Source organism: Tyto alba, unplaced genomic scaffold, assembly GCF_018691265.1.
Source record: "Tyto alba isolate M040663 unplaced genomic scaffold, T.alba_DEE_v4.0 Super-Scaffold_40, whole genome shotgun sequence".
Taxonomy (NCBI): Eukaryota; Metazoa; Chordata; class Aves; order Strigiformes; family Tytonidae; genus Tyto; species Tyto alba.
The window spans coordinates 35397961-35411273 of NW_024881316.1; the positions used below are offsets into that span (position 1 = coordinate 35397961).

The 13313-nt window shown below is 38.0% G+C and overlaps 1 protein-coding gene across 1 annotated transcript in view; it reads left to right on the forward strand.

Annotated features, from left to right (window-relative positions):
• GREB1 (growth regulating estrogen receptor binding 1) overlaps positions 1 to 13313 on the forward strand; it is a 103044-nt gene that overhangs the window by 61383 nt on the left and 28348 nt on the right. The window contains exons 8-20 of the mRNA XM_033004570.2: positions 345 to 467; positions 1320 to 1454; positions 1651 to 1836; positions 2421 to 2771; positions 3471 to 3599; positions 5133 to 5258; positions 5713 to 5910; positions 6001 to 6181; positions 7863 to 8055; positions 8635 to 8771; positions 10138 to 10477; positions 11999 to 12114; positions 12816 to 13015. Coding sequence (XP_032860461.1) covers positions 345 to 467; positions 1320 to 1454; positions 1651 to 1836; positions 2421 to 2771; positions 3471 to 3599; positions 5133 to 5258; positions 5713 to 5910; positions 6001 to 6181; positions 7863 to 8055; positions 8635 to 8771; positions 10138 to 10477; positions 11999 to 12114; positions 12816 to 13015 — 2415 coding nt within the window. The remainder of the gene's footprint in view (positions 1 to 344; positions 468 to 1319; positions 1455 to 1650; positions 1837 to 2420; positions 2772 to 3470; positions 3600 to 5132; positions 5259 to 5712; positions 5911 to 6000; positions 6182 to 7862; positions 8056 to 8634; positions 8772 to 10137; positions 10478 to 11998; positions 12115 to 12815; positions 13016 to 13313) is intronic.

Consider the following 13313-nt stretch of genomic DNA (forward strand, 5'->3'; position numbering starts at 1 on the left):
AAATGCCCACCTTGTTGACTTCAAAATATTAACACTTAAAAGCATTCTTGGTACATGCCTCATTCTTACTATGTTATTCTTAGAACAGAGTAAACATTGGTATAAAATAAGTGAAGTCTACCTAGATAATTAAGAGTTCTCATCACTACAAAGTTCCTAGAAATTTAAGCAGGACATAGCAAAGTAAAATAAAAACCATAAAAAAGGATTATATTCATGGAGTTGACCCTGTCTACCACAGTACTTAATGCACACATTCAATCTATCAAAATATATTGAATTACCATGCACAAACCAGAATACATTTTATTCTAATATTTTTCTGAAATATTACTGTTATTCAGGCACTTTAACAAATTCAGGGCCTCCAAAAAAGCGCCATAAAGGTTGGTCACCAGAATCTCCATCATCTACTGAAACTTGGAACTTGCAGCTCAACCCGCAGGTTCCAAACAGAATTAAAAATGGTAAGTTATACCCAAGGTAAATAAAATGTTTGTTTCATTATTCAGAAAATAATGGGGGAAGAGAGGCAATATTTTAAAGACACATGAAGATTCACATTAGAGTTTTGAAAGGTGTTTGATACCTACATGTTCAGAATTATTTATGTTCTTCATTTCCATTGATTTCTTTTTGAGGCTCTGAGCTTAATTCTTATTAAGATCCAGTCATCAAGTCATTATTAATAAATCCCAGAAAGTGTCCTTGGCCATCTTTAGACACCAGAACACCTTTGGGATGTTAAAACTAGTGTCATAACTCAGGTCAAGGTACCATCCATTGTTTCAGTTATTTGTCACAGTGTTTTCAGCACTTGGATTTTATAGTCTAGGTGCAGATTAGAGTAACATGCAGTGAAATAAACCCTATTGTTTATATTAAAATTACCATAAAGAAGTTAAAATTGAGCACATGCTGAATCTTAATTTTTTCTTTCTTGCTATAGCAAGAAAACCTGTTCAGAAGGAGTGAAGCTAAATATGTCATACAGAACACACAATTCATAACTATTTGTGCACTGATATCACAGTGTAGTCTCTCTACTCTTGCATTCATAGCTGGAACTGTTTGTCTATAAACATTTCAAAATTTGTAGATGCATGTGTGATGTTCAAGGTCACAGTGATATAATTAGTCCTCCAAGAAAGTTAGCATAATAGTATGGGTTGTAGTAACAGCTCATGAAATGTGTGATGTAACTGTAAAAAGCATCTAACACTTAGAGCAAATGTGGGTATGAGATGATGTTAAATAACTTTTCTTTGAGGAAATCACTATTAGACCTGACTCCAGTAATAATATGTGTAAAATCTTAGATGGAGGCCTATCATCTTTACCACATTCTGCGTTGGTGGGGCCAGCCTCATCTCCGATGGTGGGCTCAGGAGAACCGGTCTCAGTTCCTGACAACTTGCTGAAAATCTGTAAAGCAAAACCAGTTATTTTTAAAGGTAAAAATCCCCCCCCCCCCCCCCCCCCCACAAGATGATCTTTTCAGTAAGAGATATAAAGAATATAAAGATACATTATACTGCTAACCAGTGATAAAGCTGTCAATTTTTAAAGGTTTACTGTTAAAACTGTTTAATGCATACATGGCAAATTATAAAATGTATGTGGTGTGTACAAACATTATTTATTTTGTAGGTCATGGAAACTTCCCATATCTTTGTGGGAACATTAATGATGTGATAGTGAGTCCTTTGCTGTACACCTGTTACAGAAATTCCCAGTCTTTATCTAGAGCATATGAGCAATATGGCGCCTCCACGATACAGCCTATTTCAGAGGAAATGCAGCTCTTACTGACTGTCTATTACCTTGTTCAACTAGGTAAGATTATTTTACATCCAGATAGACTACAATGAATATATGACATGCTGACAAAAGAGAAAGGGAACATTAGGGCAGGGTAATATTAAATATCAGTTTTAGGACGTGATATTAAACAGTTTCATTTGTGGTAATGAAACGAAACTAAATAATCAGTTCTTGAAGACCAGACAGATTGAAATATAAACAAAAAAGTTCAGCTTCTCCTATAATCTGGGACCTCAGCAGTTAAAAGTAAAGGAAAAGAGCTTCAATTCACTGCTCTTGCATACCGTCTTTGGTTTAGAAGTAGTATTATGTTGAGACAGGCAGCACTCAACCTCTTAAATACTTCTAATTACTGCTACTCAGGTTCCAACTAGGGCAGCTTTACTTGAATATCACAAAGGCACTTCAAAATGAAAAATCTGATTCACATCTGCTAAAGGCAATGGAGTCATGCATGCATGCATAAATCTGAAACATGATCATCTCTAAAAAAAGTACGTATTTTGAAAAAAAAATGTTTTTAACTCAACAGTTTTGTTTGTTTTATAGTAATTCCCTCTATTTTTTTTTTTTTTTTTTTTTTTTTTTTTTTTTAGCCTCGGACCAGGTCCCTTTGATTGAGGATTTGGAACAAATATTCATGCGTTCATGGCGGGAATCACACCTGTCTGAAATCCGCCAGTACCAACAGGCTATTCCACAGACCTTTCCTCAGGTGCCCAGCCAGATCGCAGCAGTGACTTCAGCCCAGCTTCCCTGGCTGGCGGGCCTGGCAGCTAGCTCCTGTAATGATAGTGTCCATATCATTGAGTGCAGCTATTCTCTGGCTGAAGGGCTTTCAGAAATGTTTAAGCTACTCATTGAAGGAAAATTAATAAAGACAAACTACGTGGTGATCATATGTGCCACTAGAAACCGAGCCATTGATTCCTGCATTGTGATAACAGGTAAGATCCCAAGGATCCCTCCAGGCAAAACAGAATAATTCAATGCAGAGGAGGTTAGCTGGAGTTGCAGTAAGCTGCCTCAGAAAGCAGAGCTTTGACCAACAGGTAATGGGTTTTGATGAACCCCAACTGATGTTGCACAGCTGGGTCTTTCCCCAGCAAATCACAACCTGTGTTACCCATTTTCTCATCGAGGCATCCCAGCCAACACTACTACAAACAAATAATAGTGAGCTACAGCACACACAGTGCATAAAGCTCTCCTGCTCTTTGTGACTGTGATACTGCTGCAAACAGAGGACTGAACATTTGTTTAGATTCCGAAGATGGTCTTTCAATGTCATTCCCTTTGACAACCTGTTGAGGGCTATGCTGTTAATTAAATAAATTATTTGAATAGCCATTCAAAGATTCATCGAGTGTAAGGTAATTAACAATTCCTCTGACTATTTGCATGTTCTTTTTATATACTGCATCAACAAATATTTCCTAAACTAGCAAAGAAACACAAAGAATTATAAACCATGAATCTATCTTACGGGTGTCTGGTGTGTGTACATGTATAGGAGAGAGAAAAGACTCATCTTTGCCATTTTTGTGTATGTGGTATTCATTTAGCTGGGTAGTATTTTTATTATGACTTAGAACATTTTTAACTTTAGTTTGAAGTGCTTTCAAAATTCCTTTTTTGTCTTTTAGGAAAGTATCAGGCAAGAGTTCTGTCTGAGAGCATGCTCACTCCTTCAGACTACCAGAAAGAAGTTAACTATCAGCTGGTCACAGGGAAAGTGGAAACTCTTGGGTCCTTCTTTAGCACACTCTGCCCAGGTACCTAACACGTTATAAAGAGGCATGTTTCCAAGTCCATGAAACTTTTAAGTCAGAGAAAATATCTGTGCTCATTACTTTTCCAGAAGCAAGACATTATTAGAAATATATTAAAAAATGTGGGACAGAGTTGTGAAAGTACATTTGAACTGAAATTCCTACTAAAAGTATCAGTTTCTAAAATCCCTTGGTTTCATAAAAATATGCCAGCAAATAGCTGAGCATATTATTCATAGCTATTCAAATCCACCCACGTACTGTGCAAGTCTATATCCATATGAATGTATAAATTCTTTTGCTCTAAGCAGAGAATTCATTGAGGCCATGATAGAACAGAGTTATTTTATCAAAGGTAAGATTTGCCCTTTCAACTTGCTATATTGTGAACTTGGTCATGGTGCATCAGAAGGAGAGGAAAATTGCAGAGCGCCAGGGTTACTGGATCATTTTTTAACTGAGTATGCTGAGGATTACTACAGGTAGGATTATCTGGGGATAGATCTAGCCACATGGAAATTTAAACTATCACACCACTAGAGCAAATGCAGCATATTTGTCAGTGTTAATGGTATGTCACAGTCCCTTTTGCCATTCACATCACATTGGTAAATCTGTACTTAGATCATGAGAACCCTTCTGGATGCGTCATCATATTTTGAGTAGTCACTTAAGAGAAGCTTATTTTCCTTGAACCATCACGTAGTTATGTTAGTGTTTCTACTCTTAGTATCTTCAAAGTATTTTTCTCAGAATCACTTTTGCTGTTGCTATTGTTTGAGCAGAACAAGTAAATGAACATCCTAAAAATAGTTGCCATCTATAGCCACTGGATTGCACTTCATGGGGCAGACCCTGCCTTTCCGAGCTCAGTGCAGAAATGTTCAGACATTTTCAGCTGCTGAGAAAATACTAAATACTGAAGATAGCCATATTGTATTCTCTGCATAGCTTTCATCTGTAAGCAGGGCCCCTCTTGAACAGAATAGGATATATTTACAGATATACATAGTTCAATAAAACATACCTTGCTTGCTTCAGCATTGCATGTAGCTACAAAACTCATATTTATCTTTCAGGTTTATAGGGAATTATTTTTCTTTCTGTCTCTCAAAAATGTTAAAGATTTAAAAATATTTATAATATTTTCCAAAGCTTCTTGTAATCCTTATTAGTGGATGGTATAGCTCCATGGTTTGAACGTAAACTAAGACAGTTTTATGTCTTTGTTGTTGCTGATTTGCATCAGGGACTTGAGGCAAGTTTTCTACCATCCTACATAAATGCCCTAGCCAGCAGTCTGCAGAGCTGGTCTTATCATTCCCTGGGCTGATTTGCATTTTATTAGTGATATGCTGTAAAAACAGATGTAATAGAAAATAGCAAAAGGGTTCCTGTATGAAACAGCCAGTAGGCCAAGGGCAGGATAACTAGCTAGCATATATCAAGCTCTTTAAGATCTACAAAACAAAATCAGTATGAAGTGCAGCTCTTATTAACATGGATGTTTATTCCACTATTCCTTCACTTTGATAGAGGGTGACATTGATCTTTTGTTGGAGAAATTTTATCAAGAACACCAAGGGCACATCTCTTCATCACTTTCTGCTTCAGTGAATAAACCAACAGCACTGAATGGAACTGGAACAGCTGCATGTACAAGTAAGGAGGATTTTCTAAAGAGGTAACAGAGTAGGTACTTGAGACCAGGTCTCTGGGTGTGCAGTCAGATCCATCCAGGCAGAGTCCTAGGGTCTTGAAGGCAAAGGTCATGAGGCAAACAGCAACTGATGTCTTGGGATATTCAGATTTACATTGGTGGATGCTCTGTTTCATGCCACTGGGTATTGTAGTCTTTGAAGCTCTAAGTCTTACTTCTGTAATAGCAGAATGCCATTGCACAAGTTCACTTTCAGCTCTCAGACATTTAAGAGACTTATAGGACCAAAATGCCCAAATGCAGAAAGATTTCTTTGCGTGTTCCATAAAGATTTTCATAAACTGGACCTCCTGTTCATAAGCAAAGTCCCTTAAAGAGTCATTCTTTGCCAGACTAACATTTTGCATTAGAATAGACTTTGGGCATGTATCTAAACAGAATTTTGGCTTTTTCCAGGTTATGAGATTGAACGACATCAGATTCGTCCATTCCAGCTAGCAGTGGCTCAGAAATTGCTGTCTCATATTTGCTCAATTGCTGACTCCAGCACTCAAAATCTTGATTTGGGTTCCTTCGAGAAAATTGATTTCTTGATTTGTGTTCCGCCCTCCGAGGTGACTTATCAGCAGACTTTGTTTCATCTCTGGCACTCAGGTGCTCATTAGTTAGCTTTATTTTAGATTTACAGGACATTGTTAAATGCATTTGTATCTGGAAATACTGACGTTTATTCCATTTCTTTAGGTATTTTATTAGAACTCGGATTAGAAAAGGAACATCTTACAAAGCAGAGGGTGGAACAGTATGTTATGAAATTAGATGCAGAGGCCCAGATTAAGTTCAAAGTCTTTTTACAAAACTCTATGCAGAATCCACATACACTGTTTGTCCTAATCCATGATCACGCACACTGGGATCTAATGAGGTAAGAAAACTGTAACTTGTTTTTAGAGAAAATATTATTGTTCACCTTAGCTCTCAAGATCAGCTTTCTGATTTATCCCTTCCTTCATCTTTGTTTGCATCTTTCTGCTAACTCTATCTTCCCATGCATTGAATAAACATGTTTTCTTTTAAGGTCAGTCATGATTTATTCTTAGTCTGCTTATTATATTATGCCTCAGTGGAACATTTCAGCTTTTCTTGCTCATTATTCTTCTTTCAGCCACAGCTATTGTTTTTTTTTTGGTTGGTTGTCATTTGTTCAAAGGAAAGTTTCCTGTTAAAGTACAGAGTTCATTATCCTCTCTCAGTGTCCTCTGGGCTGTAAAACACTCAAAACCCCTCCACAGTGAGTAGACAACTAGTGAGCCAACACTGCTGCTTATTTCTTAAAGTCATTGGAAATTTTCCAGTACAATGTTTTTTCTATCCAGAATCACTGATTTGTAAGAATTGAAAGCTTCTGTGGATACATAGTAATGTCAGGTAGACTCCTCAGAGAAGCAGGGAGGTTTCTGTCCAATGTTTATCAAGTTCCCCATCAGCTCACTTGTATAACTCATTGTTTCCTTCTCAGAGTCCTGTTTCCTTGGCTTCTCAACAACTTGCCTGCTGAGAAGTTGGTCTGCTTTTGCTTTCTGGCTCCTGAGGCACTGGGGAGCTTGGAGAACATACTGAATTCCAGTTGCATGTGAGGCTTTCCTGTTCGATTCCTCTGTATCTTAGGAACTTACATGACCTATTACAGCTGTCACAGCCTTTAAGGCACTTATTCATACAACATCCTTGGGCGGTAGGGAAATACCTGTATTGCTGCTTAATTCCGGTATTTTTTCCTCTTATCTAATAAATATATGTAAATGACAGATACCTAAGTGACTATTCTTCACAGCAGGTTTCATGCCACCTAACTGAAGTCAGTTAAATGAGGTGCCTAAAACAGGAATGTAATTGCTTGGGATTGCCCATATAGTCACAACAGAGCCACGGCATCTCTGGGGGCTGACTGAGATCATGGGTGGGCACAACCAATTTCTGGAGTTACTTATCTCTCTCTGCTGGTAACAGAAGGAGCTTGCAGTGACTAGGCTTGTGACTTAGTCACTGCAGGTAAAAGCGTGAATTTGGACTGAAGTTTTACACTGGAGCAAGGCATTGACTGTAGGTGTTCCATGATGCTGGCATTTGCCCTAACAATAACTATTCTTCCCTTACATAATAGTTCTATCACAGATAGTTTCCCTCTCTTTTTCTGTTATACTGACTTACTGTGTGTCATTTTCTGCCTTGATTTTTGTAGGTAAGAGTTACATTTCCTTAAAGGCAGCACTAACAATCTGGCCAAAGTTATTACAGGACTATGTGTCGGATGGTAACTGCCAAAACATCAGCTTCTTTTCATCTCTCATATTCTGGTAGCTATAAGGGACTGGTAATTTGCTGGCTAGGGAGCTTGTCAGATTTACAGAAATTTTCAGCTGCAGTGAAATAATTTTCATTTCTTTTCCCATCCTTCTATGCAACAGAATCAGGGTAAAGAATAGAGTGCGAACTTCCTCGTTCAAGTTTAACTTTGATTTCACATCCAGGTTAAAGCTACTCAACTGACACAAATGTTCCCTTGTGCTGATCACTTTGGAGAGTTTTGTGTTTCTTTTTTGCAGTGCTATGCATAGCCTTTATCCTCAAACAGAACTGTCTACAGGACTTGTTGATAGACTGTTGAACTGCAGAGAGGTGAAAGAGGCGCCAAATATTGTGACTCTCCATGTGACTTCCTTCCCCTATGCGCTGCAGACACAGCACACTCATATCAGCCCTTACAATGAGATCCACTGGCCTTCTTCATACAGCAATGTAAGATGGATGCTTTGAGGTGCTTTTAAGTTATTTTATATTTACATACTTGATGAAACTGTGGAGGCCCCATGATTTTTGTAAACAAGAATGAAGTTTGCATGGCATATTTTTCTTGTTCAGTCTATGGCAAATTCTTCTTCCCTTTGCTTGCCTTGTTATTTCTCACCTTTTTCTTTATTCCTTTTATATCTTATGTAAACTGTAGTAGCTCTTTGAGCTACCTTAGTGGAAACCATCTGAAAATCTGTCTCCAATGCATTATGGCATAAATATATGTACATTCATTGATTTTATTCATATATGTGCATATTTATTCCATACATAGCTGCTCTGTCTGTGTATATGTGAGGAGAGAGAGAAAGAAACAAGGAAAAATTGGGTCAAACTTCTGTTGTCTCAAAAAAATTAATTCTGTTTCTTTCCTTGTTTTAATGTCTGAGTAGGTGTATGCTTATTAGAGAATGTGATTACTAATTAGTGTTATTAGAGAATGTGATTGCTAATAGTGGTTATTCAATTGTAAATTAATAATTGATAGACTGTACCCTTATATTTTTATTGCTTCATTTGCTTTAGGGTGTAGATTTATACCATGAAAACAAGAAATACTTTGGACTGTCAGAATTCATTGACTCTACCCTCTCTGGACATAGTATTCCACTGCTTCGGTATGACAGCTCTTTTGAAGCAATTGTCATGGCTTTGGGAAAGAGGTATGGTATCCCCCTCTATTTAGCACAGGAAATTCAGGAGGTGAACTCTAGTGACTTGAGTTACTAACCAGAAGCCTTCTTATTTTTTTTTTTTTCACTCGCTGTCTCACAAATCATCTGTGTATGCAAGGGCATTTCACTCGTTCTTATTTTCTCCTTCGATCTTTTTTTGTATATATCTGACCTGTAATCTAATCAGTCTAGGCTACCTCTTACTATGAACACACCCACTGTTTAGCCCAATTTAGAGTATGTTCTTCTTGTGATCAGTATCTACTTCTATGTTATAATAATCTAACATTGCATCATCATGTAATCTAGAATGTCTTATTACTTTTGTGCAATGTTTTCACTTGATGACCCTGCCTGATTTTGATGTATAGAATTTGTGTTTACTGCACTTGGACCACAAAGAAAAGTAGACATATCAGTATGGTTTGTACACTTAAATCAGCGATAAAACTTCAGAGGATCATCAGATCTTGAACGTAGAACATCAGTTTTCCTTGGTACCTGTGGAGCAAGTCTAGAATCACTGCAAGAGTAGTGACACATTATGTGCATGCGTGCAGCTGTGGATGAACATTTTGGGATCTGTAAGATGAATGAGACAGGACAAGTAAAAGCTTGTGAATTTGTGTTGCTAAGTGGGAGACTGAGCACGGCCACACTTAACTGCTTCCTACAGGGTGCTTTAGAGCTCTGATCACACATATCAGGCACTTTTCTGAGCAAGCCATAGTTCCTCTTTTTACTGTGCACCTGGGCTTCATTTCTGCGAAAATCAGAGCACAGGAAGCTATTGCATATCCATGTCTCTCCCTTCCATAGATTGGGGACTGAGACAGGGTGTACCTGGGCTTGGGAACTTGGAGTGCTCATTGGATGCTGCCTACATGTTCAGCCCTCTTGGAAACAAGAGTAAGTTGGTTCAGGGCTTTAGTAAGAAAACAAGAGAAACAACCCCCCCACCCCTCCCTACCCCTTAAAAATCACACATAATGAAGAATACTATTCTCATTGATAAGGGAATATAATTTTGTTTTATGATATTACTGAGTGCCTTAGCAAATATTCTGTGATAAATTTTATAACAGCAGTAAAGTCTTGCTAACTTAAAGTGATGTAACATTACTGACTACTTGCTTAGTAAATCTTTACTAAGAAATGAAGAGACAACATCAGTTCTGATTGTGAAATAATGCCTTGCAAAGACCACCCAACTGCAATTTGGTGAGATTCAGTTGAATAGTAGATAAGAAGGATTCTTTACAGGAGAAAATCCTGAGTTTACTATATTTTGTAAAAATGAGCTTTTCAACTTTAACTTTTAATACTTCACTATTTAATTCACCATTTATTTCAGGTTCCCCAGATTACACAGTGCAGTGATAAGGACTTTTGTCCTCATACAACACTACTCTGCAGCGATGATGGCAGTGTGTGGTCTTTCTCAGATGAAGAATTACACCTCAGTTGAAACTCTGGAAATCACCCAAAACCTAATAAACTCTTCAAGACAATGTCCTAGTGGCCATGGCCTCATGGTAGTGTTGAGAATTCCATGTACTCCGCTAGCTGCAGTGGCATATGAACGTCTGTATAATGTAAGAGAAAGACTAGCTCTTGAAGATAACTTTGAAATAATCTTGGGAAATCCTAATTCTGGAATCACAATAGGGAAGCACTTTGTGGAGCAACTAAAGGTAACTTGCAGAATAACACATACTGGGAAGCTTCATTAGATGGGTAGGTGGGGAGACTTTACTGGTGAGAGTTATGGTCATGAGCTAATGTGTGGGTCTTACTAGTAAAAAAAACCCCTACTGTAAGAAGCATGACTTTTATCTTTTAAACATACTGCCTGTGACACCTCTACTGTCTTACTGCTGGTTAATACTCAATGAAGTATTGACTAATCCGGCTAGAACCTGACTTCCAGCAGCAACCCTCCAAAATAGCTTGACTTTTTTTATCTATAGGCAACATGACCAATAAGGAAAAAAGCCAAATAAAATGGTCACAGGTTTAGCAGAATTTTCTCACAAAATCATCATAGTGCAAAAAGATTTTAATCAGTGACCAGTTGAGTTATATTATTCTTGTCACCAGCAGGTGGCATGAAGGCACCAAATCAGTGATGCTAGGTATGGGTCCTAGAGCACCCTGGTATTCACAGCTCAGGACTTCATGCTTTCTGGACCATGTGTTGGTTTATGGATTAATTTAAATCCTATAGGTCCAGAATCATGAGTCATCTGTTTAACAAAAGCCTCTGATACTCCCTTGCTTTTTATAAAATTACCATCATTTGATCACCAAAGCAAAAAGGTATTTACATTCTAGGATGGTATAATATATATGATACACTCTGTACCGTATCTGATTCAATACATGTTAGATGAAGTAATTTGTTATCCAGGGCCTAATACTGCTATAAATTAGACATACCTTATTCTGAAAATCAGTATTAGTTCTGAATCACATCCTGGTTATCTTCTCTGATATACATAATAGTGGTACGTGTACAAATGCCAGAGACTGAGTTGTCATACTATTGGTCCTACTGTGTACTCCTTATCTGTAGATAAGTCTTACAGCAAAAAGGACTGACTGGTGTGAGTAAAGCAGTATAGCCTGATGCTAAACAGACAAACAACAGGTCTAGTTATCGAACTTCTCAGAAAGTTATCAGGAAAAGAGATAGCTGTGGGGGGAGAGCCGAAGACTTCAGAGGGTAGCAAGTGAGGGCAGTGGTATTTGTATGTTGAATACTTCCTGCTTTCCCTTATTCCTCTAAGGTGAAAAAGTCTTGTTTCTAGCTCATTTTCTTTTTTGGACTCAGATATCCATACGTTATCTGCCACAAGAGCAACCATCTGTACTCTCGTCTCCCCCAAAGCTTCTACTCAGCTTTACTGTCCCTTGTACCATATCCACTCTACCCCTCTGTGCCCTGGCTTCAGTGTGTGCTATGCAGCTGGGAAGCTGGGAGGCTTTTCAGAATGGAACATATTGTCCCAGTCTCCTAAGAGATTGCTACCTGTAGTGCTCTAGGAATTGTGCAATCTACCTATGTTGAAATTGGCTCTGCTCTGTGACTTCCCTTGGTGGAACATCCACCCATTGTACAACTTGATTCATATAATGAATGATAAAAGTATATATTTCTGTATTTTTATTTGTGCCCTATAGATATGTCCAACAACGTTTCTTACCTTATACAGGTCTGGCAGAAAATTGAAGATGTAGATTGGAGGCCACAGACCTATTTGGAATTGGAAGGTTTGCCTTGTATATTGATTTTTAGTGGTATGGATCCACAAGGGGAGTCTTTGCCACGGTAAGAAGATCCAGTATTTTCTCAGCAGCAGTTTTTTTATCCATTGCTTACCACATGACTAAAGATTAACTGTGTAATTACTTGTGGGGAAAGAAAACAGATTTCAGTGTCAAGATGTTTCTTTCCATTTTTTGGCAGCTTTTATATCATAAATACAACCCCCATATTATTAATAATAACCTCCTCTTTATAGGAAGATATGAATAGCTCAGAAAGTACTATGAGAGTTGTCCCAGTTTAGAGAAAATAATAAGGGTATGTAAAAAAAAAAAAGTATAGCTATGTTAGATACCTTAGGGTAGGCAAGACATCTGCATGACGCTGGCATATGTGCTACAGGATGTGTGGAGAGATCAGTGCCTTCTGGAATGGCAACTGCAAGCCGGACAGGATGCCCTGGGGCCCTAAATGCTTTTGTATGTTCAACTGAATTCTGTGTGTTAGGCTTAGAACCCAAATGATTATTCATTTTCCTATGCTGATTCTAATGTTCAGTGCACTAGATGAAGTTGCATAACTGGATTAAGAAAAAAAGTATTTGCACCACAGTGGTAAATTTACTAAGCACAAAAGATATTGTGTGTTCTATCTCATCCATAGTTTAAGCAGATTATGAAAAAATTCTCCTTTGGCTGTGTTTGTAAAAGAAATAAAGGAATAGATAGTGAGTTTCCATACTAGCCCCTCTTGTTTCTCTCCAGATCACTGAGATACTGTGACCTACGTTTAATAAATTCGTCGTCTTTGGTAAGGACAACCTTGGAGCAAGAACTTGGTTTGGCAGCATACTTTGTGAGCTCAGAAATTCACACAGAAAAAGCAGTTGTGAATGATGTGTTAGAAAGTGACCCAGAGAAACTAAGCAGCACTGATAATGAAGATGAAGAAATAGCGACAGAAGGTATTATTACTAGTGATAATAAAAGAAGCTGTAAAATGATTGGGTTGTATTAGAAAAAGCATGATTGTATGGATACCTACTTGGTGAGAGTTTCTGGAGTTAGCCTCACTGAGTGACCTCTGCTCCCCAGCTTTGCTTCTTCTCATTGAACCTGTTTTCTCACCCTCCTTGCCTGGGGACTGCTGCTGCCACGTTTTAATCTCTTGCAGTCCTGCTGCTGTGTCTGTTCTCGCTGTTTTTTGGGTCCCTTCTCTCCCCTGCCTCTGTACCTTCTTTATCCTGTGTGTTCTGGCAGCCA